The 27893-nt window shown below is 58.1% G+C and overlaps 1 protein-coding gene across 2 annotated transcripts; it reads left to right on the top strand.

The window, feature by feature from the left end:
• Positions 1-15122: 15122 nt before the first annotated feature.
• Positions 15123-25268, top strand: GABRD (gamma-aminobutyric acid type A receptor subunit delta; the record flags this gene model as incomplete). 2 transcript variants are annotated; one of them, XM_082834249.1, is made up of 9 exons in its annotated part: positions 15123-15190; positions 20969-21081; positions 21380-21447; positions 21545-21765; positions 22925-23007; positions 23434-23571; positions 24180-24335; positions 24547-24758; positions 24984-25268. In XM_082834249.1, the coding sequence occupies 9 exons, from the start codon at positions 15123-15125 to the stop codon at positions 25266-25268; spliced, it is 1344 nt and encodes a 447-aa protein (XP_082690375.1). The 2 variants fall into 2 exon arrangements, with proteins under 2 accessions (XP_082690375.1, XP_082690376.1); XM_082834250.1 differs by lacking the exon at positions 24180-24335.
• Positions 25269-27893: the final 2625 nt, after the last annotated feature.

Below are 27893 nucleotides of genomic sequence, written 5' to 3'. Positions count from 1 at the left end.
CTGTAACCTAACACATTCACGGGTTCCAAGGGTCAGGACACGGCGGTCTCCGGGGGCCATTATTCTGTCTACCACGCCCTCTGACTCAGCAATTCCTCTCCTAGGCGTTTACCCTACAGAAACTTAGATGCTGTATTAGTTTCCTGGGGATGCCGTAACAAAGTACCACAAACTGGCTCTTAGAACAACACAGAAGTATTTTCTCATAGTTCCGGAGGCCAGAAATCTGAAATCAAGGTGCCAACTCCCACTGAAATGCTAGGGAGGGATCTATTCCAGACTTCTCTGCTAGCTTCTGGTTCCCGGGCTTGTGGCAGCGTAACTCCAATCCATGTGACAGTCTCCCTGTGTGCGTGTCTACGTCCAAATTCCCATTTATAAAGATGTCTGTCATATTGGAGGAGGGGCCACCTTCCTCCAGTATGACATCGTCTTAACCAATTACATCCCCAATGACCCAATTTCCAAATGAGGTCATATTCTGAGATACGGGGGGTTAGGATGTCAACATATCTTTTTTTTGAGGAGACACAACTCCACTCCTAACACACATAGATACCAGGAGCCATAACGAGACCCCAGAGAGCAGTGTGCGTAAGAGCAGTAACTACGGAAACAACCCACAGCCATCGGCAGCAGAACGACTGTGAGATCCACACCGCGGCGAGCCAGCTGGTGATGGAGGTGACGACCCACAGCTCGTGCAGCAGTGTGGATGAGGCTCTTACACACAGCCGAGAGGGAGGAAGACACAAGCACAGGCTGCCTTTCTTCTTCCCCTTCCGCCCCAGGTGGGCCTGTGAAACAGGGTCCACAGTGGCCCAGACTGGGTGACAGAGCCTGAGTGGAGGAAGGCAGTCAGTCCAGTGTCGGGTATGAGAGCCCGAGCGGGGAGCGGGGAGAGGGGGTAGGTGTCCACTGTGTGCGCCACTGGCTCAAGCCTGGGAGGGATGACATAGCTTCAGAGCCTCAAACTACCACCCAACAAAATACTCGTCAGTTACAAAGGGCAAGGCCACTTCCCCGGCGAGAAGCTGGCAGGCACCACCTTCATCAAGCGAGCAAAGCAAACTTGCCACTAATGTGACAAATGGGCCACTGTGAGCCACCTGACGGGATGGAACGAGCAGAGAGTGACACGTGGCCTCACTTCTGTGGCTTCCCTGCCAAAGACGCATAATGGGAATCTGATCACGAGGAAACATCAGACAAACCCAGAGGGGCTTTCTACAAAGTCACTGGCCTAAACCTTCAAAAGTGTCAGGGTCACGAAGCCAAGGAAAGCCTGGTGAATGTTCTGGAATGAAGGAGACTGAAGAACCACGATGACTGCTCAGTGCAGTGGGGGGTCCCAGACCGGACCCTCTCGGGTTTGTGACTTTATGGGTCTTTGATGGTCGTGTGTGGTTATGCTGGAGATTGTCCATATGTGTAGGAAATGCACACGAAAGTATCTGGAGGTGACAGCGCATCACGCAGGCAACTTATCCTCAACTGCTCCAGGAAACACGTTTTTTATGCTGCACTTGCAACTTCTACATAAATTTGGGATTGTTTCAAAAATTAAAAAAGAATATATACAGCATTTCCCATTTATATAAGGTTTAAAAACAGGTGAAACAATTATATTGTTTACAAACGGTAAAACTAAAGAAAATCAAGGAAATTATAATCAGAAAGTCAGGCTATGGTCACCGGGGAGGGGTCTGCGTGGGGCAAGGGCAGGGTAGGTTGACTTGGGGTGCTGACCAGGTTCAATTTCTGGACTTGGGTAGTGACTAGTGATGCTGGCTTTATAACCAGTCCTTCAGCAGTACCTGTGAGTGTACTCGCCATCGGTCTGCAGGGATAACCCATCAGGGAATTCTTTGGACTGTGGGTACCAGAGCCGGTCCGCCCATCACCTGCTTCAGTACTTGGCTCACGGCAGATGGTCAAGGAGTGTTGCCAGATACATAATGTGAGCACGTAAGACGAGTGAAACAAATAATAGAGATTTCCAGAAGCAGGTAACCATTAAACACCAAACTGAGATGACCTCGGAATTCCTTTCCTCTGCCCGGACCCTGAGTCCCCTCTTCTTACCAGCCGGGCTGAGCCCTCGAGTTTTGCTCAACGGTGTCCTAGATGTGAAAGGACAACATCGCAACGTCCGCGCGGAGCCGGAGCAGAGCTCAGAACCCAAGCTTCACGGCACGCTGGGGTCCCTGAGACCGGCCAGGGGCGACCCCCACTCCCCGCATTAGCACTTATTTCTTGGGCAGAACTTCCACGATGAAGGCGCTGATTTGTGCCTGAGGGGGCGGCTAAAGTCCCCGACCCAGCCCCAGGCTCCGGGGCCAACGGACCCACCTCTCAGCAGACCCGCCGGGGTACGAAGGGCGCGCGCTCCGGGCGGAGAAGCTGCTCGGCTGCGGCTGGCTGCGCTGTTTGGAGCGGGCAGCTCCATGGCAACGGACGGCTCCACCGCGGTGTGGGGGTGCCCGCGCCCCCCTTCCCCGCTCGCGCGATGGCTCGGTCCGGCGGCGCGCCCCCCGCGCAGGCGCAGTGAGGCCGAGGCGGCCACTTGCGCCCCGAGCGCTGGAGGGAGGCGGGGGCGCGCAGCTCCGGGGCACCGGGACCCGGGCGCTGGCCGAGGCCGAGGCCGCGGCCGGAGGGTCGCGGGGGCACCCAGGCCGTGGCGGAGGAGACCAGCGCTGCTCGGTGGACCGAACGGCGCGCCAGGCTGCCTCCCCTGGTTTAGGCCAAGCCGGTCGAATTTCGGATTAGTTGTCAATTTTAAAAACAGGAGAGTTCACATAGAATCGGGGTTCCTCACTTTTCTTTTCGAGATGAGAGACTTGGCAGAATATGGCACACTGGGCTGGAGCTGAACTGAGCTTTCCCCGCGCATTCTCCAGTCCCCAGCCCTGCCCGGGCCCAGAGGGGCGTGTGTTTGCGGCTGAGATGCAGGGATGTGAAGAAGGGTTCTTCTCGCCAGTGCACTCAGTGCCGGGCCCTGGGTCCCCGAGTGAGTCCGCGTATTCCCCGTCCTTGCAGGGCCCCGCGCCTTCCAGCATCCCACCTGCATGTGACTTGCAGGGCCGCTGGCCCTGCTGGCCACTGGCTGGCTTTGACTAGTGTTTCCTGATGCCACAGTGGGGCCCAGGAAGTCCCTTAGTTTCATCCTGGGATGGTGAGATCCATCAGAGCCATCAAGCCTCGTGAAAAGCGCAGCATCTCTGAGAGCTGTGGACTTTACCCAGGTGACAGCAGTTACCTCTGCCTTCATTCCCCTGCAACGGTGCCCAGGCCTCTTCCCTTCTGGACCGAGGAACAGACCTGAGTCACCATATGAGCCCAGGGCAGTTTTTCTAAGAGAAATTATTCTTCTCTTCCCCACCCCACCCGAATTACGGAGCTTCTTCCTGGTCAGCTTGCTTCTCTGAGCCTGTCCATATGAATGATTAAGGCGCTTTCTGCTAAAGAAAAGGGCAGCGGAAGACTGAAAAGAGCCCCGTGTCCACCAGTGAGAGCTGGGTGAGGTGCAGCCGCACAGCGGAAGGGCTGGGAAACCTGGAATGATTGCCAGAACATACCGTTAAGGGAAAAACATCAAGATGCAGGACAGTGGTTACAGTATTTTATCTAAGAAGGGGCAGGTGCAATAAGAATATACTTGCTTATTTTCTTACATTATAAAGTAACGTAAAAATGGTTACTGACCAGGGGCATGAGGGTCAGTCGTAGAAACCAGATTCTCTAAATGTGCTTGTACAGTTGGCTATGGAACTGTGTAATTATAAAACCCAAAATAAGACAGAAGACAAAAAACAAAGAAAAGAGTTGAAGACAAAATAATAATAAAAATAAGAACCTAACTCTATGTCAGTTTGGTGGCTTAACCAACAGAAAAGGATAATTTCAAGTGACTTTAAAACCCAACAGTTTGTGCATACCTAGTAGACTATAAACTATACAATTGTTTGCAGTAATCCTGGTCTTTGGTATAACATTGATATTGTTATTCTGGAATTATCCAAAGTGGGGTAAAACAAATAAGTAGTATAGTAATATTAGGAACCAATATTTTTCATTTGGGCGAAGAGATAGAAATATAAAAAGTGGAAAAACCAGTAATATTGGATTTGGATGTGAAATATTAGTATGAATTAATATAAATTTTTCTTTTAAAATATATTTCTTAGCTCTGTCCACTGAGAAGGTCTAGAACTATCAATATGGTAGCCACTGGACACATGTGGCTATTTAAATTAATTAAAATTAAATACCTGAACGAATATTCGTACACCCATGTTCACAGCAGCATTATTCACGACAGCCGGGGGAAACAACCAAAATGTTCATCAGTGGATGAATGGATAAACAAAATGTGATAGATACATATAGTCGAGTATTATTGTGCCTTTGAAAGGGATGACATTCTGACACCTGCTTCAAAATGCATGAACCTTGAAGACATGATACTGAGTGAAATAAGGCAGTCACAAAAGAACAAACATTATTTGATTTCACTCACATGAGGTACATAGTCAAATCTATAGAGGCAGAAAGTTGACTGGTGGTTGCCAGGAGCTGGGGCTGGTGTGGTGAAATCTGGGGTGAGTGTTTAGTGGGGACAGAGCTTCGGTCTGGGAAGATAAAGGAGTTCTGGAGATGGATGGTGGTGACCGTCGCACGGCGATGTGAATGTGTCTAACGTGGCTGAACTGTGCACTTAAAAGTGGTTACAATGGTAAAATTTAACTTCTGTATATTTCACCACAGTAAAAACATTTTAATTAGATAAAATTAAAAATTCCACTCCTCGGCGGCAGAAGCCCTGTGCGGCTCACAGCTGCTGTATCAGGTGCCACAGGTTTAGAAAGTGCCCGTCACCGTCTGGGACAGCGCTGGTCTCAACACAATCACCAGTCCAGCAGGGATGAGCACTCTCGGCACCCGGGCTGTTGTCCCTACACGCCGTTTCCCACGAAGAAAGAAAACAGAGCTTCCTAGAAAAAAACGGCTGATTCCAGATCTGAGGCGGAAAACGTACAAGACCATCCTGGAGCATCTTTACCGACAGAAAGCGAGGAAATTATCAACGATCCTAGTGCTGTGTCGGAGGATTCATTAGCCAACTTGCAGGGCTCCCGCCGGTCAAAGTAGGGACAGTTTTGAGTATCCAAGTGTAGGGGAGATCCCGTGGCAAACCAAGGCCAAAAAAGAAAAGAAAAGTAACTGTTTACAAAGGACTGAAGCACATCAAATACGTTAATATCCATGAGCTCATTCTAAACATAGAGTCCTCATCGGTCATCTTTGGAGGATGCTAGGATACTAAGTTACTATTCTGACAACTTCCTAGCAGCCATGGGGGAGCACCCCTGTGATCTCCCTTCCAGAAAGCAGGTGCATGTAGCTGTGAAGAGTGGCAGCTGGCGACCCACCTCCAGCTGCAGTGCTGTAGTTGGACGGGGTTTGAGCAGATCCCACTCTCTCTCTGGCTGGCATCTGGGCCCGACCACCTCCCCCGGCATGAGACTCTCTAATGCACAGCCTCTGCTCCAGAGCCCATCCATACCCCCTCTGCGCTGGCCAAAACCTTGTCAGGTTTACATTAGAGTTCAGGTCTTCTGCTCAGTCTTGCTTTCCCCCTCTTTCCATCCACAGGTGTCAGATCAGGATTGCGGAATGAAGGCCTTCTCGGCCCAATCCCACTTCCTCCCCTTGATCTTTCATAGGCACGAGCCTCCAATAAATCTTTTGCATTCCTAATTCCCTCTCACGGTCTGCTTACGGGAGGACCCAGACGGACACAGCTGGCACCAGGAATGGTCTCAGAAAGCAGATGGCATGATGGGGATTTGTAACCTGATCACTCACTGTCCAGCTGGCAAGGAGGAGCCCATCCTGGGTAACATGTGGATGCCCGGAACAAGGTGGCAGTCTGCTGGTAAACTTCCACCAATAACAAATTGGGAGAAGGTGGCTGGTACAATGATTGAGGAGAGTGTGTGTTTGTGGGGGGCAACAGTACAATGATCTGGCTGTTACTGCGTTGCATTGAGGGGGTAGGAAAAGCTGGAGACGCTTAACCAACAATTGAAACTAAGTGTGTTGACACCAAAAGCAAAGGCAACAAAAGCAAAATTAAACAAAGGGGGCTACATCAAACTAAAAAGCTTCTGCACAGCAAAGGAAACTGTCAACAAAATGAAAAGGCAGCCTATGGAACAGGAAAAAATATCTGTAAATCATACATTTGATAAGGGGTTAATAACCCAAAATACATAAAGAACTCATACAACTCAGTAGTAAAAAGAACCCCAGACAATCCAATTAAAAAATGGGGGGCTTCCCTGGTGGCTCAGTGGTTGAGAGTCCGCCTGTCGATGTAGGGGACACGGGTTCGTGCCCCGGTCCGGGAGGATCCCACGTGCCACGGAGCGGCTGGGCCCGTGAGCCATGGCCGCTGAGCCTGCGCGTCCAGAGCCTGTGCTCCGCAACGGGAGAGGCCACAACAGTGAGAGGCCCGCGTACCGCAAAAAAAAAAAAAAAAAAAGGGCAGAGGATCTGAATAGACGTTTTTCCAAAGAAGACACACAATAGGCACATGAAAAGCTGCTCCACATCGATAATAATCACGGAAATGCAAATCACACCTGTTAGAATGACTGTTATCCAAAAGACAAGAAATAACAAGTGCCGCTGAAGATGTGGAGAATAGGGAACCCTCGTGCACTGTTGGTGGGAATGTAAATTGAAACAGCTGCTGTGGAAAACAACATGGAGTTTCCTCAAAAGATTAAAAATAGAACTACCATGTGATCCAGCAATTCCACTTCTGGGTATTTACCCAAAGAAAATGAAAACACTAACCCAAAAAGACATCTGCACCCCCATGTTCACTGCAGCATTATTCACAAGAGCTAAGACATGGAACCAACCTAAGTGTCCATCAGTGGATGAATGGATAAAGAAGATGTGATGGGTGGCTCAGTGGTTAAGAATCTGCCTGCCAATGCAGGGGACATGGGTTCGGGCCCTGGTCCGGGAAGATCCCACCTACTGCAGAGCAACTAAGCCCGTGGGCCACAACTACTGAGCCTGCGCTCTAGAGCCCGCAAGCCACAACTACTGAGCCCACGTGCCTAGAGCCCGTGCTCCGCAACAAGAGAAGCCACCGCAATGAGAAGCCCGCACACCACAATGGAGAGTAACTCCCACTCGCTGCAACTAGAGAAAGCCCGCGCACAGCAACGAAGACCCAACTCAGCCAAAAACAAATAAATTAAAATAAATAAATTATAAAAATAAATTAAAAAATAGTAAAAAAAATTTTAAAAAGTGACATCTTGCCATCTGCGACAACATGGAGGAGCCTTGAGGGCATTATGCTAAGTGAAATAAGTCAGACAGAGAAAGACAAATAGTGTATAATCTCATGTGTGGTAGCTAAAAAAAACCCCCAAAAACCAGAAAAACCCACCACCACCAACAATAAAAAAACCCAAAAAACAAAACAAAAAGCAAACAAACAACAACAACAAAACCCAAAAGACAAAGAAGGAAGCAAACAAAAAGTCCGGACTCATAGGTGCGGAGAACAGGTGGGCGCTTCCAGAGGCGGGGGCGGGGGCGGGGTGAGATGCACAAAAGCATCAAAAGGCACAGACGTCTAGGCATAAGAGAAATAAATCGTGGGGATGCGATGCACAGCACGGCGACTATAGTTAATAACACCGTGTTGCATATGTGAAAGCTGCTAAGAGAGTAGGTCTTTGAAGTTCTCATCAGAAGAAAAAAATTCCCATAACTATGCTGTAATGGTGGTTACCTAGGTTATTGTGGTGATGATTCTGCAATACAGGCGACCCTTGAGCAACGTGGGTTTGAAGCGTTTGGCCACTCATGCATGGATTTTTTTCAATAAATACCTGCACTCCAGTACTACAGGGTCCGCGGAGCCGCGGCTGAGGTGGGGCAGCTGTAAGTCAACCCGGGATTTCCAAGCCCCGCGTTGTTCAAGGGTCTGCTGTATACACAAACACGGAATCACTATGTCGTACACCTGAAATACGTACGTATGTCAGTCATACCTCAATAAAAAACTTCAAATTGAAAGCAAAACAGTATCTAAACCATGATGATTATAACACATAATTGTATTACTTGACAGAAAAGAACTTCTCAAATTAAAAATAATGAAAAAGAAGAAAAAAAACAAAACTAAGAGTGAAGGCCGGAGCTGCTTGGTAGCTTATCAAGAGGCTCTTACCTCCTTCTCTGGAGAAAAGGAGGTGATGGAAGCGGGACGAGGACAGGCTAGAGATGCTGAGATTCAGAGGTGTTGGAGTCCAAGCCAAGGTAGCTTCGCTGTGCCAAGATCAGGTCCTGGGACCAAGGGCAGGTCGAGGGGCCAAGGGCAGGGTCCTGGGTTCAAGGGCAGGTCCGGGGGCCAAGGGCAGGTTCTGGGACCAAGGGCAGGTGGGAAATCTTGACACATAGGGCGGGATATCTGGGTGGAGGCCCCAGCGTTTTTGGCTTCCCAGGCTGCTCTGAAACTTCAGAGGCGGCAAAGGTGGCTCCCGTCTCCCTAGGGGAGCCAGCACTCCCCGCATCTGGAAGGACACCGTGGAGGTCTCCCCAGCAAGGCATCAGGGCCCTGCTCAGCCTCTGCCCCACGCCTCCCCTGGCTGCCAGGCTGGTGACTAGGGGTAAGCTGCAGCCTCATCGGGTACCCGTGAGCCTGGGAGGAGAGGAAGGGGCTAAACGCCAAGGACTTGCACGAGTGAGCACCTCGACCCGGCCATGGGGAGGGGCGGCCGAGCAACGGGGCCAAACCTGAGCCTGTGACAGGGAGAGGTTACGAGGGCCTTTCTCTTGGGATGTGGGGTTTAATACCTTGAGGAGCCAGAGGAGGCTGAAACGCACGTGAAAGCGGCTGCAAATCTTCTAAATTTGATGAAAACTCTAAGCCCACAGACCCTAGATGCTCAAGCAGAATAAATACAAGACAATTTACACCAAGACTCAAACTAATCAAATGGATGCAAATGAGAAACAGAGAAACGCTCTTCAAACCCCCAGAGAAAGACACACTTTCCCTACAGAGCAGCGGAGAAACGCCGCCCAGCTTCCTGTGACAAACCAGAGACAGAGGAACTTGAAAATAAAGGAAGGAAAGAGAAGAAAACTAACCCAAACCTTGTCGACCTGAACGTGTTGGAGCAAGTCTTGAGGGGCAGAGCACGTGCGGCTAGGGGGCTGCGGCAGGGGGCGGGGCCACTGGATGGGAAGTGAGAAGGCGTCTGCACCAGCATCACCCTGTGAGACTCCAGAAAAGGCAAAACTGTAGGGATAGGAAGCAGACACCTGCGGCCATCTGGGCCCAGGGCTGGGGTGCAGTCACCTCCTCGGGGGACTGCAAAGGGGCAGGAGGGAACTTTTAAGGTGGAGCAAATGGGCAATGTCGTGATTTCAGTGGTGGTTATACAACGCTCCATGTATATCAAAGCCATCAAATTGTATAGTTAAATTAGTGAATTTTATTGTATGTAAACTGTATTTCTATAAAGCTCATTAAAAATAAGCTGGTGGCTTCCCTGGTGGCGCAGTGGTTAAGAGTCCACCTGCCAAAGCAGGGTACACGGGTTCGAGCCCTGGTCCAGCAAGATCCCACATGCCGTGGAGCAACTAAACCTGTGCGCCACAACTACTGAGCCCACATGCTGCAACTACTGAAGCCCGCGCACCTAGAGCCCGTGCTCCGCAACAAGAGAAGCCACCGCGACGAGAAGCCCGCGCACCGCGAAGAAGAGTAGCCCCACTCGCCGCAACTAGAGAAAGCCTGTGTGCAGCAACGATGACCCAACACAGCCAATTAATTAATTAATTAATTAAAAATAAGCTGAACACAGACATCAGTCCGCACCTACTGGACCACGCATGACCTGGCTTCTGCCTGCCTCACTCTGCTGCCCTCCCTCCCTCCCTCACGGCCACTCGGGCCTGGCCTTGCTCCTGTCTGGACTGGCCAGTTCACTCTGCCTCAGGGCCTTTGCACATTCCGTTCTCTGACCTGAACACTTACCTGGCTCTTGGTGGGGCTGGCTTTTCCTCCAGAAGGGATAGAATGGAATCCAAACCTCAGCTCAGATGTTGCCCCTCACAAAGGTCTTCCCGCCCACCCTGTGTACAGTGCCCGTCCCCACAGGTATTCCCCATGATTGTTGTCTTGCTGAGGTTACACTTGAAATGGTCTCTTTTGTTTGTTTACCCACTGATTGTCCAGGATCTTCCTCCCAGAAGTTGAGGCCACTGGGGACGGGAACCTTTCATATCTTATTCATGCCCAACGTCTGGACCAGTACTTGGCACAGAGTAGGATGAATAATTCCATACATATTGGTTAAACGAATATTGACCTGTGTCGGGGCCTTTCTTAAGGAAGTTTAATCAAAGTATCCAAATATCGAACGTGAAAAAGATTACAGCCAATCTCCTGCTTTCACTACTCCAGCATCCTGCCCAGAGGATCAGCTCACCAGACCAGAGAGAGTCTTGGGGAGCTGCGGGAGCAGGGTCGCCCGACCACCGTGGGGACCCTCTGCCAGCAGCCCCTTCAGGACTTTCACGTCAGTCAATTCAGTCGCGCTGGCACCTAAAGGAGAGTCTTTTTCACTTGATAGGCAGCCCTTTGTTAGGTATGTTAATCTGCGTGTAGCATTTTCCGTCACATGAAAGAATTCAAATTGTCGCTTTAAAAAACATAAAATACGAGAATAGAATTCTGTCTTCTCCTCATTACACGTGAGCAATTGTACTTGGACGTCTATCTACCTCATGCAGAAAAAATTCGCTAAGTGGCCAAGTTCGGGTGTTTATTGGTTCTCAGGGCCTTGATTACCAAAACCAGCCTCGAGACGCAGCCCCATTTCCAGCGCATCCTTTGTTTGAGCAGACAGTTGATCTCGGCCCGCTGCAGGGATTTTGCATGTGACCCTTTCTGCTAAGTTGCCTCTGCTTCTCCAAATGAATGGATTCCATCTGGAAATCATGGGATTAATAATTACACTCTAATAAGCTGAAGAAAATTTTTCTGTGTCACTGCCATTTTCTCTGGTGCATTTTCCCAGGAAAATAATAAAACAACCTCACAAATATATGAAGCAGGGATTTTAAAATTAGCTGGTGCAGCTTCCCCTCCTGAGTCCCTGTGACTCACCTGTACCTCCTGGGGCCCGTCCTCCTGCTGCAAGGGATTCAGGCCAGCTCTCTGCCCAAGCTTTGGACTCGGTGCCGTCCCTTCCCCTATGTCACGAGCATGCGGCAAAGCATTACCCGAAAGAAACAGGCGGAAAAGACAGCAGGCTGATGATCTCAATAGTCCAGTACACGCACCAACCACACCTTGCAGCTCCCTAGGTTCTACCTAGGGCGTTGTTACCCAGGGAAGTGTTGAGGTGGTGAGTCCGGGGGACAACCACAGAAGTAGAGTGTCTGTACCTTCCAGGGCTAAATGTGCGATGGCCCTGCTCAGTGCCACGTGGGGGAGAGCATAACGCCTTCCTGCACTAAACAGGAGGAAGGTACAGCAGCCGCTGCCCTGAGCCCGTAACCAGAGGGCTCTGCACGGATCGTCCGCCGGAGAAGCCGTGTTACCTGTGAAATAAGAGGAAGGGGAGCGAGTGGACGAGTTAAGTAGACCTCCAGGGACCAAACGCCTCAGGGTGGAATTTCGGGCTTCCTGTTCATCCCTGTACCCAGGCTCTAGCGCCAGGTCCCCTGTCCCATGCTCTCAGTGCCAGGCCAACGGGGTGGGGCTGTCAGGTATCTGGGTGAAGAGCACAGACCTCACCTGAAATGGACAGAGGCCCTTCATCTGATTGATTTGGAAAGTTTCAGCAAAGTCACACTTGGAGGGTGGGGTTCTGCCTTCCCCCCCAAAAAAATCACAGGTGTGGAATAAAGATGGGGAATCACCTACACTGTTTTCCACAGAAGGGGGGGACCTGAGCACCTACAAGTTAGACTGTTGTCTTCAGTGAAGACAGCCCATGAGGTCCTCTGTAATGGGCTTCAGCCTTGGGGACTTCCGGTACCCAGGAAACCCATCACCTCTCAGCTTCTCCTCTGGCAAATGCATAAAACAAGGTCAGGAGAAATTCCTTCCCTGAGGCCACACGGCCAGTTAGGAGCAAGACAGGGACTGGTACCAGAGCTCTGACTCTGGGGGCATTTCCTGAATTATCAAAGGGAGGGGAGAAGTGGACCTTCGGTGGGGCTGCCCCGCATAGGCTTCTCCCCATCCTGGGACGGCTGGAGCTTGTCTGGGTGGAGCGGAAGATGAGGGCCCCGAGACCGACTAGTGACACATCAGGGGAATGCGACCGAGGCTCAGGAGTGCAACAAGCTAATTCTCAAAACACTCGAGGAAGGAAAAAGGAAAATGCCCATTCTTGAGATCCAAACTGAAGCCAACTAGCACCAAAACAGAACTAAAATAAAGCTTGCAGACTCTGGGGAAGAAGTTAAGCATTTTGATTTGAGGTCAGTGAACAGCCGGGCATCCTAGAGGGAGCTGTGAAGGATGGGCGGTATCACGGGTCCCGCGGGCGTGCAGGTCGCTGCCTTACCTCTTTCTCTGTCCTGGCTTTGAAACGTGCTTCTCTCCAGGGCTCGAGGAAGGAAAGGTGATTCGATGGTACGCAGCGCCCAGGGCTGCGGCTGAGAGGCCTGTATGGGAGTTCTCCAGCGAAGCCCAGTACTAATGCTGGGCCTCAGATAGTGGACGAGGGTGTGGAAAATGGCAATAATCTGGTTCACCCTGAACCGACTGAATCAAGTGATTCAAGGTCGGCAATATTTCTCAGAGGCTATCAGCACCTGGATCTTCTCAGATCCAAGAAAAGAGGGTGACAGTGAACCCAGAGAAAGCGCTGGAGCCTGGACCAGCACAGAGACCAGAGCTTGGGCCTGAAACACAGGAGAGCGAGCGCTGTGCGTGCTCCCGAGCGCCTCGGGGTCTGACCACACCAGCTGTGCCGGCTCTTGGTGGCTCTGAGCCTAAATTTCCCTGCATTTATTAAGCATCTATCGTACACCAGAGGCTGTTAGACACGAGGGCTGCTCTAGAGAAGCAGACAGACTAGATTCTAATCTAGCAGAAGAATAATGAACACGACCCTCGTGAGGCTCCGGGCCCTCACGCCGTGCCAGGCCCCACTCTCCGCACTTTCTCGTGGGTTAACTCCTCAACCTCCCGTCAAGCCTGCGCAGGAGGACAAATGGGAATGTGTCCAGAGACACGCCCAGAGCAGACGCTCACACACACAGCAGGGCAGTGCTTCCACGTACCCAGAGGACGCAACCGAGGGGCCAGGGGACCCTCCAGGGGGGCATTTTTGCTGGGACCTGCCTGACTGTCTTAGAGCTCATTGCTGGCTCTAGGAAAGGAGGCTGAGACCCAGCCCCCTTGATCCGTGGCCCTCAGGATTGGGATAGAAATTCCCAGCAGCAAAGCCCTTTCTTTCTTTTCTTTTCTTTAGTATATTTATTTATTTATTTATTATTTATTTATTTTTTTTTTGCGGTACGCGGGCCTCTCACTGTTGTGGCCTCTCCCATTGCAGAGCACAGGCTCCGGACGCGCAGGCTCAGCGGCCATGGCTCACGGGTCCAGCCGCTCCGGCATGTGGGATCTTCCCGGACCGGGGCACGAACCCGTGTCCCCTGCATTGGCAGGCGGACTCTCAACCAGTGCTCCACCAGGGAAGCCCTATTTGTTTATTTATTTATGGCTGCGTTGGGTCTTTGTTGCTGCACGCGGGCTTTCTCTCTAGTTGCGGCGAGCGGGGGCTTCTCTTGTTGCGGAGCACGGGCTCTAGGTACACAGGCTTCAGTAGTTGTGGCACATGGGCTCAGTAGTTGTGGCTCGCAGGCCTAGTTGCTCCGTGTCATGTGGGATCTTCCCGGACCAGGGCTCGACCCCGTGTCCCCCGCACTGGCAGGTGGATTCTTAACCACTGCGCCACCAGGGAAGCCCCAGCAAAGCCCTTTCGATACTCCCCATCGCCTGCCCCGCACCTGCTCTGGCCAGTGTCAACAGTCACGCACAGGACTCAACCCACTCCAGGACCAGTTTGCCCATTTTTAAGTGTTTTCATGAGACGTTCGTTTTCGGTCGTGAACTGGTACCGAGTCCAGAAGTGAATGAATGAGACCAAACGAGAAGAGTTTGTGGTCACCTTTTTTGGGGAAACTGTGTAGAGTTTTATGTTCAGAAGAGTCACAGTAGAGAATACGGAGACCTTGGCTTTCTTGGTGGTTCGCTGCGGGTGGCGGTGGGGTGAGGTAGGGGTGTCGTCTCGTCAGAGCCCAGCCGTCGGCCTGCGGGCAGGTGTGATGGAGCCTGACCCGCCAGGCAGAGAAGTCACTGGGCCCCGCGACCAGAGCGGGGTTTGACCACAGACCTGCGGGCAGCGAAGCGGCCACGCCTGCTCTCACCGCCCACCCGACGGAGGGTGGGCGAGGCGCAAGCGCCAGGGTCTTGGAAGGAGCTGCCGGTGCTGGGGGGCGCGTCTCGCCCGGTAGAAGCTGAAGGCTTCTGGGGCGCTGGCACCCTCCTCCCCCCGAACCAGCTCCCGAGGACCCGTGACCCCCACAAATAGCCCATCGCAGACTCCGCCCCAGGGACGAGGTTCTGCCGCGCCCGTCGGTCCGCAGGCGCCTGGCCGGCAGCGAGAGGCCGCGTCCACGCGGGTCCTGCGCCTGAGTCGCCTCCCGGATAGACGCGCAGAGGGACCCTTTACGGCCGGCAAGGGCAGCGGCGCTGGGACGGGGAGTGCTGGACCCCCGGCCGGGGGCGCGGGGGTGTGGCGGAGGCGGGAGGGGAGCTGCAGGCGGGGCGGCCGGAGCTGGAGGGGGAGGGCGGGAGGGGGCCGTGCCGCGCGGCGCGGGGCGGGGCGGCTCCGGGCTCGCCGCTCCGTCCGCCCTCGCGCCCGCGCCGCGCGCCCTCCCGCTCCCGCCCTCTTGTGCCGCCGCCGCCGCGGCCGCCGGCTAAGCAACTTCTCGAGCTCCCGCGACCGGCCGGACCCCGGCGCCGTCCCCGGCCCAGCGCCCAGCCGGCCGAGGCCATGGACGCGCTGGCCCGGCTGCTGCCCCCGCTTCTGCTGCTCTGCGCGCAGCAGCACCGCGGCACCAGGTGAGCGAGCGCCGGGTCCGCGCTGCGCCGGGCCGCCCTCGGTGGGGAGTCCCGCGCCGGCCAAGCCCCGGCTGCCGGGATGGAGCCCCGTGCGAACCCCTGCTCTTCAGGGGCCCGCGTCTTCCCGCACCCACAGGCTCCCACCGTGTCTGTCCCCCATCCCCCCATGACTCCCCCACCCCGTCTCCCCCGCGGGCCCTCCTTTCCGAACTCGCCGCGGAGATGCCCTTGGGCGCGGGCAGCGGCGACGTTCTAGGTTCTGGCAGCCCCGCCGCCCCGGTGCTGTCCGCCGTCCCGGTGCTGAACCCGCGCCGCAGGGCCGGTCGAGGGCGTCAGAGCCGCTCGCAGTTTGCCCCGGTGCCCGGGCTCGCCTGCTGAGCTCGGGTTCCTCGCCCCAGCCGGCACTTGGCCGATCCCTGGCTGGCTGGTGCCCTTCCAGGCGCGGTCTGAGCTCTCAGCAGGGCCCCAGCTTCAGGCAGGAAGAAAGGAGGGGTCCGGAGAACACGGGAGAGGAGGCTGCTCCCCTCCCTCGGGCACCAGCTTCCGTTGCCTTTAGCAGTCTGGGGTGGACACGAAGGCGCGTCCTCATGGCAGGTGTGGCTGTGGACCTCCCTTCTGGGACCATTTCTAATGCCATCCGACTGCAGGGTATGCGAGTGGGGGAGCCAGGTGCCCCTGGCAGGGGACAGACTCCGGATTTCTTTTTAACTGTCAGGAGAGGGGATGGGGTGCCCTGTCTTCCCCCGCGAAGGCAGAGGCTAAGAAGAAAGGTGCCTGTGCCGAGGCTCCCTCCCTCTGGCTCCCAGGGGCCAGCATGGTCCCAGCTCGCTTTTCACGTCTCTGCAGACTGGACTTGAGGTGGGCCCCGGGCTGCCCAGCATCCTGACCACTGAGTCTGGTTACCAGCCATAGGAGCTGTGAGGGGCCTTTTTGAAAATCATCTTGGTGCCAGGGCTGCAGAAAAAAACAGCAAAAACATCTCTCCCTGCCCCTTCCCCCCAGCATTCCAGACTTTGTGGTCAACCAACTGAGGTCGAAGACTCTAAAAGCCAGAAATCGTTGAACACTGGCCTGTGTTGTGGCTGTAGTCACTTGGACAATACGTAACACGGCTCTGTGTGTGTGCGGTCAGAGCTTACTTGTTGGTGGGTGGAGGGCAGAGCCTGGCTTTGGTTGTAGACCTGGCTGTCACGTCACAGTCACAGGCAGTGCCCGTGTGGCCCCTGTCCCGGGGCCTTGTTCTGTATCAAGCCCAATGGGCTGTTCTCCTCTCTCCTCTTCCTGCTTCGCGGTCCCAGAAAGGGCGAAGCGTTGAGGTGTGGCTGTGGAGGGATGTGCTGGGGGCCGGGGGTCAGCCGCCGGCTCAGGCCCACAGCTGCGCGCCGCAGTTCTGAAATCCAAGTTGCTCTGAGCCCCAAGTGTTTGTCTAAGTTTGACACTCAGTTGGCGGCAAAGCCTGCCTTGCTTGTTTTGTCTGTATCCACGCTACTCGTGAGGCATATTTATACATTTCCTGCTGGAAAATTCTCCAGACACACCCCTCCCCAAGTCCATGAGTGCGTTATATTGCCTTTCTAAAATCTGCAGTGTTTTGAACTCCTACCCCATCTGGCTCCTGGGTTGCTGGGCGAGGGGCGAGCCTGTCTGCCTGTGTAGGAAGGCTGAGGCCCCGGTTGGGACGAGCGCCTCTGGGCTTTGGGGGCCTTCGGGGCCTCTTTTCCCATCTGCTCTGCGTCCCTCCACTCAGATACCAGGGCAACAGTGGCTTCCCTTCCCTCGTGCCCACCCCGGGGCGGTGTCGGGGGACATGGGGCGAATGGAAGGGCCTCTTTGTTGCCGCCCCTCAGCCCAGGTCCCGGGGCTGCTGGTGGGATGAGAAGGGAGTGGGCCGTGCAGCATTTGAGGGTCGGGTCAAGGCCACGCTTCCCTGAGCCTGAAGATCCGCCACGCAGTGGGCCGCCCGAGCTCGCCGGCTGCCTCCCCGAGTGGGTGGCCTTCCGGGGCTGCCGGCACCCCCGTCTCCCTGGAGAAGCTGTGCCCGCGGCTCCTGCCTCGCCCTCACCTCCCGTGAGCACGATCGTCGTGGTGTTCGCCTTGGTAACTGAGGTGCCGGCGCTGCAGCGGCTGCTCTAAAAGCAGAGCTGTCAGGGATCCGTGGGCTTCGTGCGCGCAGGGTCCGGGGTGGGGGGTGGGAGGATCCTGGGGCTGGTGCCTGCTGCCTCGTTCAGCTACACCCACCTTCCCTTTCCATCCCCAGGGGCACAGGCAAGTGACAGGGGTGGGGCTTCTCTCAGGGGGGCCAGGAGAGGGCGGGGGGCCTGACGGCACCCAGGAGCAGCCCCAGGAGGGCGGAAGCTGCCTGTGATTTCACAGCACCTGCTTTGTCCCACGAGCTTGAGCCTGGTGTGTCTCTGAGTTTCTGTTCCTCTAATGAAACCCCAACCCTAGGCCACCGCCGGCTTCCAGGGCCATCAGAGGAGTTAGACGCTCCCTCCCGGAACGCGGGTCAGAGTCCCAACATTCTGACCCCATGCAGAGCCCCCCATGGACCAGGTACCCCGCCTGCCCCACTGATTCTACCTGAACCAGTGGAGGAGGGTAGGGCCCTCCAGGACCCAGAGCACCATATAGCCCCGCCTCCAGCCCCCGCATCCCTTCGCAGCTGCGGAAGCGGCCACCTTGTCCCAGGTGAGATGTGGCACCGCAGGAGGCTATTCCCTTCTCCCCACTGGAGACGGCAGAGCTGAGAACCCACCAGTGTCCTGACACTTTCAGGCGAGCTTCATGGTGGGCGCTGCCCTTGCCCTTGCCTCCGTGCCCCTGAGCGTGTGTGAGGCCCTGGCCCAGGACAGGTGTGCTCACCTGTGCCACCAGCCCAAGGCCGGGAAGGGTGGTGTCTCCTGACGGCCTGGCTCCAAGCAGGCCAGCCGCTGGGCCGGTCCAAAAGTAAAGCCTCATTCCAGTCCCTTTGTGTCTGACCTTCAGGGTGAGCTCCGTTTGCGTTTCTAATTGTGCTTTACGTGGGGCCGGGGCTGCATTTAATTCCGTCTTTTACTTTGTTACCAAAGCACCTGCCCTGTCTACACGCTCTACCCAGCCTTCACCTGGAGGGACCCCGTGGGCCTGCGGTGAGAGCGGGTTTCGCAGGCCTCACCAGCTGAGGACCTCCTGGGTCACGTTCAGCCTTCCTCGTGGGCCAGTATGTGGAGCAGGCGAGGGGCCCAGGTGCCCTTGCCGGCGTTTCCCAAGCCCCGGCGGCCCGAGGCCTTCTTGAAGGCCCGGAGAGGGCGGCGTCCCGGGGCCAGTCCCGCTGGGTACCGAGCCCCACCAACTCAGCGGCAGAACTTGCTCCCGGCCCCTCCCTCCGCTGACCCTCCCTCGGTCTGGACCAGGCCCCTTTCTGTCTCCATGGCCCGCCCAGCCCATCATCCCCCCGACCTCCACGATGGCCCCCAGTTTATCCCCCCATTCCCTCAGGACACTTCCCATGCCCCTCCCTCACAGGCATCCAGGTTTGGTCTAATTAATCGAGCAGCTCCTTGTTCGGAGTGCCGGTTTCCCCTGGACCCCGGAGGAGCCCCACGGTCCCCCCTCCACACTCTCTGCCCCATGCCTGCCACCGCCCTGCAGGCCCCTCCCAGACCCCACCGCGTGGAGCCCTCGGCTGCCTCCCGCCTCTTGCCTCGGCCCAGACTCACTTTCTCTCTCTTTGGGCTGTGATGTCACTTTCTCGGGGAGGCTGTCCCTTTCTCCCCAGCCAGAGGGCTCCTGACCTCCCCTTCCTGTGACCGTCTTCACGCTCAAAGCCCCTTGCTTTGCCACCCCTTGCAGACGCTGACCTCTGGCCGCGACTGTCCTGGCCCGGCTCAGTCACATCTCTGGAACAGGGCAGCACCAAGGGTCACACTAGCCAGATGGAGGCGTGGATGAATAAATGCGTGATCAGGACAGCTTCCTTCAGGGGCCCGGGGCAGGGCCAGGAGAGGGATGGGGGTTCAGTGGAGGTGGGGGGGAATCAGCGTGGGGACATGGGGGGTCAGAGTGAGCGCTGGAGCAAGAGGCGGGACAGATGGCAGAGGGTCTGGAGGGTCAAGCGGGCGTCTAAGAGGGCGAGGCTGGAGTGCAGGAGTCAGTCGGGGGCAGTAGCAGCTGGAGGCAGGCAGGAGGCTGGGGCCATGGCGGCGGGGGGCGCGGTCTGCGGTGGCCCAAGTGGGGGGTGGGGGGGGCGGGGCACAGGCTGCGCCGACAGGCTCAGCGGTAGCCGGTCCCACGTCCGGAGGGGAGGGGTGGGGTGGCCAGCGGCAGCACCGCGGGAGCCCAGAGGGGTCAGCGGTCTCGTCACGGTGGCCAAAACGGCCCAGAGTGGGGCGCCTGGGCACGCGGCCACGCCGGACTCTGGGGAGAGGAAGGAATGGCCTCAGAGCTCCCAGCTGCTCTGCACCCACACTCTGGCGCATCGGCTCCCCTGCGGGCTCTGGATGGGCTCGGGCCCCAGGTGCCCTGGAGGCCTTCTCTGCCCACTGCGGACAGCAGTGATTCAGAGGAAAACAAGAGGCTTCCTCCTGAAAGTCCCTCCTTGTTCCCTGCTGTCAGGTTTAGGAGAAATCCTGCCCGCCCCCCCCACCTGCCGTGGCCTGGAGGAGCAAGGCTGTGTGAGGTTCCCGGGGCTGCTGTAACAAGCGACCACAAGCTGGGGGGCTTGAAACAGGGGGGATTTATTCTCTCGTAATTCTGGACGCCCGAAGTCTGAAGCCAAGGTGTCAGCAGGGTCCATGCCTCTCTGCAGCCTCTGGTGCTGCCGGAGTCCCTGGTGTCCCTCGGCTTGTGGCCGCATCACTCCATCCCTGCCTCTGTGGTCACGTGGCTTCTCCCCGTGTGTCCATTTCCTTTTCTTCTAAGGACACCAGTCATGGATTTAGGGCCCACCCTGGTCTAGCATTTCATCTTAACTAATTACATCTGCAAAGCCCCTGTCTCCCAATAAGGTTCCATTCTGGGGTTCTGGGTGGACATGAATTTGGGGGCGCTGTTTCCCAGAGGGCGAGCAGAAGAAGGGGGATGGGCAGAGCCACAGGGGGGCTTCCAGCAGTCGGCGTGTGCGGGCCACGAGACGCCTGTGTCGTTGGGTCCCCGTGCGGCCCCACCGGGGACAAACACGACCAGCACAGGCTGTCAGTGAGGTTAATCTGAAACCAGGGCGCGTGGCCCCCAGCTGCTCCGGGGTCAGGCTAAGCCCCGGAGGCACGTGGCAATTTGGGGAGATCTGGAGACTGCCTGGGAAGGGACAGAGAGCAGGAGGCCGGCCTGCAGCCTCCCCACGGGCCCTCGGCCTGGACCTGGGTCCCGGGTTTGGGACCTCACCCTCTGTCTCCCTCTCCCCAGCCTTCAGCCTCCTGGTCACACGTTTTTTCTCCCAAGTCACCTCCTACAGGACACATTGCCCTCAGAAGCTGAAAGGGAGGCCATGTGCTCTCGTTGGGGGACCCCAGGGGTGGGGATGCTGGGTGGTTATGGAGGGAGCCGGGGCCTCTGCCTGACCTGGGTGGCCTCCCTCAGGGCCGAGTGAGTGGGATGTAAGCTGAGCGTAGAGGCCAGTGGAAGACGCCCAGGAGTCCTGGGCTCTGCACCTCCCTGGGGCTCCCTGTGTCCGGCGTGAGTTCCTGGGACTGGTCAGGTCCAGCCCGCAGGGCCTCCCCCCTGTCCACCCCTGGCCTAGGTGCCCTGGACAGGCTCTGTCCCTGGCACCCTGCCTGTGACCAGAGGGCCTTGCGTTTCCAGGGCAATGAATGACATTGGCGACTACGTCGGCTCCAACCTGGAAATATCCTGGCTCCCCAACCTGGACGGCTTGATAGAGGGCTACGCCCGCAACTTCCGGCCTGGCATCGGAGGTGAGAGTGGCCGTCGGGCTCGGGCAGACCCCGGGTCCAGTGTGGGTGTGAGCCCTGCTTGGCTCTGGGCTGGTGCGGAGGCCCGCTCCCCTGAGGGGCGTGCCCGAGCTCCTGCACCAGCCCCCAGGGAAACGGCTAGGAAGGTGGATCTGCTCAGGCCGCAGGCTGGCCTTCCCTGCAAAGCCGCTGGCTGTTCCCTGTCCCGCCTGCTGGGGCATTCGCTGGCCTGGCTGAGCGGCGGGGGTGCCGGGCCCTGGCCTCAGCCCCACGTGCCTCGGGCCTGGCCCCTTGCTCGCAGGCCCCCCTGTGAACGTGGCACTCGCCATCGAGGTGGCCAGCATCGACCACATCTCTGAGGCGAACATGGTAGGTCCCACCGGCCTCCGCCCCGCCCCCGGCCGCGTGCCCCAGGAGCGAGCGGAGGGGCTGACGGCCGGGCCTCTGCGTCCCCCCACCCCCGCAGGAGTACACCATGACGGTGTTTCTGCATCAGAGCTGGCGCGACAGCAGGCTGTCCTACAACCACACCAACGAGACTCTGGGCCTGGACAGCCGCTTCGTGGACAAGCTGTGGCTCCCTGACACCTTCATCGTGAACGCCAAGTCCGCCTGGTTCCACGATGTGACGGTGGAGAACAAGCTCATCCGGCTGCAGCCCGACGGGGTGATTCTCTACAGCATCCGGTGAGCCCAGCCGGCTGCCTGCCCACCCACCCCCCACGGAGCGCACCGCTGGGAGCTGGGGGGATGGGGGTGGGGGGTGGCGGTATTTATATCCCCCGGCAACCAGCAGCTGCGCAGGAAGCCGAGGTTGCTGGCCGGAAGCCAGCAGAGGCCGCTATTTGGCTAACGCGTGCCCTTGTCTCTTTAAATTGAGGTGAAGTTCACATAACGTCAAATCAAGCATTTAAAAGTGAACAATTCCGTGATACTTAGCACACTCCCCATGTTGTGCAAACATCACCTCTACCCACTTGCCATATATTTCGCCCGAAAGGAGACCCCGCGCCCGTTAGCAGTCACTCCCCATCTCCCCTCTCCAGCTCTGCAAACTGCCAATCGGCTTTCTAGCTTCGTGGATTTGCCTACTCAGCACATTTCACACAAAAGTAATCATACGCTACGTGACCTCTTGAGTCTCCTTTTTTTCACTTAGCATAGGGTTTTCGAGATTCATCTATGCTGTGACATTTATCAGAATTTCCTGCCTTTTGATGGCAGCGTGACATTCCATTGCATGGATACGCCAGTTTTGTGTATCCGCTCCTCCATGGATGGACAGCTGTGCTGGTTCCACATTTGACTGTTGTGAGCTGTGCTGCTGTGAACACACGTGTACATGTATTGGTTTGAATGTGTGTTTTCTGACACATGCCTTTTAAAAGTGGACTTAATTGCCAACACTTTAAAGATCAGGAGATTTACATAAGAATCTAAATTCTCTTGGAAAACCAGCACACTCGGCAACACCAGCCTTTTCCCAGGCTGCATGGTCAGTGGGGACGCCTAGAGGCCGTCCCCAGGGGCAGACCAGGGGGCTCAGGCTGAACCCGCCTTCTTGGCCTCCGGCTTAGCCAGCCAACTGTTCTGAAGGACGAGGAAAGTGAATGAAATCCGGTTCTTGATCCCTGAAGACTCACAGATATCTGTAACGTGGCCACAGTTTCCAGTTTCCACCCAAATGCCAGCAGCTTGCCGGCAAGACCAAAGGCAGCCTGCTGCCGCCCCGTGAGGAGGCCGTACTGGCCGGTGCAGGAGCGTCTCGGCCATGTTGGGCCAGAGAGACGCCGGCTGCCGGGGGCTGGCCTCATCCTGGGGACCCACCGGTGTGTTGTCTGGGCAGAATCACCTCCACGGTGGCCTGCGACATGGACCTGGCCAAGTACCCCATGGACGAGCAGGAGTGCATGCTGCACCTGGAGAGCTGTGAGTGCGGGGCGGCGCAGGGGCGGGGCGGCGGCGCGGGGGCGGGGCCGGCGCGGGGGCGGGGCGGCGGGGCGGGGGCGGGGCGGAAACGGAAGGACGAGAAGGGAGACAGGGGGCCGGAAGGCCCTCCTGCTGCGGGTCAGCGCCCTGCCCAGGACAGCCGGCCCTGGAGCCCAGACAAGACACGTGCCTGTGTCACTGGGCCAGCATGGCGGCCCCTGCGGGTCACCCTGGCAAGGGCGACCTGCCCTTTGGCCCCTCATCTGGCCTTGCCCACCTTTCCGAGGTGCCAGGCGTGGGCCCAGGCCTCCTTGCTCCCTGCCTCTGTGTATCGGGCTCCCAGCACAGGCAGGGCAGTCCTGCGAGGGCTGCCAGGGGCTGGGGAGGGGGCGCCGGGCTCTGCGGCTCATGTGGGCTCTCCTGCAGACGGCTACTCGTCCGAGGACATCGTCTACTACTGGTCCGAAAACCAGGGGCAGATCCACGGGCTGGACCGGCTGCAGCTGGCCCAGTTCACCATCACCAGCTACCGCTTCACCACGGAGCTGATGAACTTCAAATCGGGTAACGCGGCCTCTCGCGGCCTCTTCCTTGCGAGCCCCGCTGGTGGCTTTCTAGGGCTTTCTGCAGAGCCACTAGCCGGCCCCGAGGGCCCCCGGAGGCTGCGACTGGAAAACCGCTGGTCGGCGCAGGCTGTGCCTGGCCGAGCCGCTCGGGACGAGCCCTAGTGCGTGCCCGGATCAGGTTTCCTCCGCCTTACTCCTCGCTTCTTCATTGCTTCCCGGGGTTCGAGGGGTGCCGGGGGGCTCCAGGGCCAAGCCTGTGTTGGCTCCCGGCCCCTCCCGCCCCTGCTGCCCGGTCATCGGAGCCAGCGAGCCCAGGCTGGCTCTTTCCTCGAGCTGGGCTGCACAAGCAGGGCAGGAGAGGGGTGCACTGCGCTCTGGGAGGGGCCCACGGGCCAGCAGCAAGGCCGGAATCTTTCTCCTCTCCCTCCTCTGGTGGCCCTGCCGCAGGGCCGGCCCCTCTCCTGACCCATCAGGCTGTGGGGGGAGGTGGGCACAAGGGTCTTCCTCTCTTTGGAGGCCGGCAGTGGCCCCAGTTCCCGCTCAGCGCCCCTCTCCCCGAGCACTGCCCTGGGTGGTGGGCCTGGTGCTAACGGGGGTCTCCGGCAGCCGGCCAGTTCCCCCGGCTCAGCCTGCACGTCCACCTCCGGAGGAACCGGGGCGTCTACATCATCCAGTCCTACATGCCCTCCATCCTCCTGGTCGCCATGTCCTGGGTCTCCTTCTGGATTAGCCAGGCCGCAGTGCCCGCCAGGGTGTCTCTAGGTACGGGGCCCTGGCCTCTCCCCCGCGGGAGCTGGTGGAAGGAGGGAGTCTGGGAGCAGGGCCCTAACCCCACTTGTCCTGAGCACAGGCCTTGCCTTGCAGTGCCTCGGGCCCACTGTCCTGGGGCAGTGGCCAGCCGGGCCGGGCCTGGTGACAGGAGCCTGAGCTGCACCCAGGTGGGTTCCAGTAATGACACCACCTGTCCCCACAGGCATCACCACGGTGCTGACCATGACCACGCTGATGGTCAGTGCCCGCTCCTCCCTGCCGCGGGCGTCGGCCATCAAGGCGCTGGACGTGTACTTCTGGATCTGCTACGTCTTTGTGTTTGCCGCCCTGGTGGAGTACGCCTTCGCCCACTTCAACGCTGACTACCGGAAGAAGCAAAAGGCCAAGGTCAAGGTCAAGGAGCAGAGGGTCGAGGTGAGGCTGGGGGTGGGATGGGGTTCTCATGTTCAGGACGAAGGACAGCGCCCCCGCCCAGCACCAGGAAGGGTCAGCATTGCCGGCGGGGCAGGGGGCACTTTTTCCTGTGCTCAGCCTGGGACCCTCTGCCGCCTGCTCTACCAATAGAGCCGCTGGCCTGGGCTGGGGGTCCTGCCCCTCGCTCGCCAGCCACTCAGCCTGCCCCTCTCCCTCCCCACACAGATGGACGTGAAGAATGCCATCGTGCTCTTCTCCCTTTCGGCCGCGGGCGTCACCCAGGAGCTGGCCGCGTCCCGCCGGCAGTGCCGCGCGCCCGGGAACCTCATGGGTTCCTACAGGTCGGTGGAGGTGGAGACAGAGGAGACGAAGAAACAGGGGGCCCAGGGGGGCCTCCGTGCGCTTTTCAAGCCCATCGACGCGGACACCATTGACATCTACGCCCGTGCCGTGTTCCCCGCGGCCTTCGCCGCCGTCAACGTCATCTACTGGGCCGCGTACGCCATGTGAGGCCGGCTTCGCAGGTCCCATGCCCGGGACCTCCTGGGGGAAGGACCCCCGGGGGGCTCTGCGTGTTTCACAGGGGGGAGGACCACGGGCCACATAAAAGGAGAGGAAGGCCTCAGCCTCGCTCAGCACCCCCAGGCTCTGTCCCCACCCTCACCCGGACCCCTGGTCTGCAGAAGACGGCCCAGCAGCCCAGCCTCCTGACCTGGGAGCCAGGCAGGCACCGGGACCCAGGGAGCTTTGCGTCTGACTCGGGAAAGGATCCTGATTCTGGGACTTAGCTCTGTGGGTTTGGACCACGGAGGGGGAGGAGGCCGGGCATGGAAGGTGCGCATCTTCTCGGTGAGAAAGCGGGAAGGCCTTTGGTCCCAGCATGAAATAAAACGGAGCCTTTGGCCGTTGCTTAAATTCACTGTGGCCTCCTCTGCTGGAGCCTGGAAGGCTCCCCTCCCACTAGCTCGACGGGCTCAGGACAGAGGGACTTGGGGACCGAGACTTGAGGACAGAGGGGCTGGGGGGAGGCACGGGGGCTGGAAGAGTCACTCACCCCCAGTCCCTTGGGTGCATGGCCGGGGGTGCCACCTCAGTGCCTTCTGTACGTGGTGATGGGAGAACAGAGACCACCAAGTCCCCATGAACACCCAGCCCCCTCCCACATCTGCTGCCACCACAGGGTGGTGGCACAGGGTGACAGGGTCGCAGCTCTCAGCAAGGGGCCCGGGTCACCCCTGCACCAGAGCAGGGCAGGTCCTCGCACTCAGAGGGGACAGAGGCGACTAGAGGGGCGGCTGTGCAGCCGAGCTGGGTCGGGAATGCCAGGCCCAGTGCCCTGCTGTGATCAGCCAGGCCACGACCCCGCTGGCCCTGAGGTGCCCCCGCGAACCACCTCGAGGGGCGTGTGACGGTGACTTTGTGGGAATCAGGAAGTGTGCCCTGCTGGGCCACCTGCCCAGGGTGTGCTCTGCCCCCAGGCCACGGGAGCGGGCTCTGGGGATGCTCACCCACTGCAGGGCTTAGCTGGCAGAGTGACCCCTGAGGCCAGCTGATCCAGCCAGGGCTGCAGGGCCCGGCGGCCCCCCACGGGAGCAGCCGTGTCCGAGGCCTGCCTCCCACCCAGGGCTCACACCTCGAGCTCAAAGGCCCCTTACCTCCTGAGGACGCCTCCTTGCGGCAGGCTGCCCCTTGGGCCCCCCGCTCTAAAGGACTAGGCTGCAGGGCTGGGCAGGCTCATCCCAGGGGGCAGGACCGCCCAGGGAGCGGGGCCTCCGGGCCACAGAGTGACTGACGTGGGAGCAGCAGGAAGCAGGTGGCCGAGACGCAGCAGAGCCTGGATCTGGGTCGGCCAGGGCCCCAGGCCATGCCTGGCCAGCTCGGACAAGAGGCCAGTGACGCCTCTTTCTCCCCTTCCCAGATGGGCGCCCTCTGGCCTGTGTGTCTCCAGCAGCGTCCCTGCTCCCTCCTCCTGGAACATGGAGAGCAGCCCGGGGATGGGACGTCCAGGCCCCGATGGCGTCCTGAAGTTACTGGGCTGGGCCCGAGACCGCCCACAGCACCCCCCGCCCCTGGCACCCGGGGTCGTCCTGCCCTAAGGCCTGCCTTCCACTGGGGCCTCTGGCGGATGCGCGGGTGGGTTCAAGGTTCCCGGAACTGCTGTGCTCACCTGGGTCCGCTGCCAGGACCCTGCCCACCCCGGGGCCCGCCTCCCCCCCCCCGCCTTCTTCACGGCTCGCAGGCTGCCCTCCTTCTGCCGCACGGTACCCACAGGGAGCTATTTCAAGCTGGGCTTTGTGGCCGCCTTGGGCACCCACGCAGCGAGGCCCGCCCGGGCAGGAGCCTTCGCTCGGTTCTGCAAGCGGCAGTCACTCCCTCTAGCCGGCAGCTGCTATTTCTGCCCGCATGTTTCCAGGGCCAGGAAGAGGGACGGGAAGGGCTGACGCTCTTTAAATGCAAGTTCTGTTCCGGTGCTGATGGCACGAGCAGATTGAAGGCCAGGGCGGATCAAGGTTTGCAGCTGAGAGGAGCTGACTTGGGCAGGAGTGGCAGCGCTTCCTGAGCCGGGGCACCTGGGCCAGGTGGCCGGGTGGGGCGGTGGCCTGGGCTCTGCGTGGGCCTCATTCCAGCAGGGACGGTCTTTGGCGGCTGGCAGCTTCCTTGTCTGTGTTCTCCCGTGGAGGCCGGGATGCGTGTGCTGCCCACGTAGACTCCTAAATGCTCCCCTGAGCCTGGGACAGCTTCTTCCCCGAGGCTGGAGGGGACAGGGCCCCAGGTCCCTTCCGTCCCCTGTAGCAGGGGGAAGACCAGCACGGACCCCTCCCCCTTCCAGTGGGGCACAAGCCTAACCGTGCGCAGCCCACACCTGGGGGCGCCGTTTGGGTTCCCTCAGAAGCAGAGCTCGGGACAAGGACCTGGTAGAGGGAGTTTATTTGGGGGGAAATTAGTTTCCAGGAGTGCCCGTAGCAAAGTGCCACAGACTGGGAGGCTTAAAGCAACAGATTCAGGGAATTCCCTGGCGGCCCAGTGGTTAGGACTCTGCACTTTCACCGCTGTGGCCCGGGTTTGATCCCTGGTTGGGGAACTAAGATCCCACAAGCCACACAGCACGGCCAAAAAAGAAAAGAAAAAGAAAAA

Source organism: Leucopleurus acutus (assembly GCF_964270905.1).
Source record: "Leucopleurus acutus genome assembly, chromosome: 2".
Classification (NCBI taxonomy): domain Eukaryota; kingdom Metazoa; phylum Chordata; class Mammalia; order Artiodactyla; family Delphinidae; genus Leucopleurus; species Leucopleurus acutus.
This window is presented reverse-complemented; position numbering and strand designations above follow the sequence as displayed.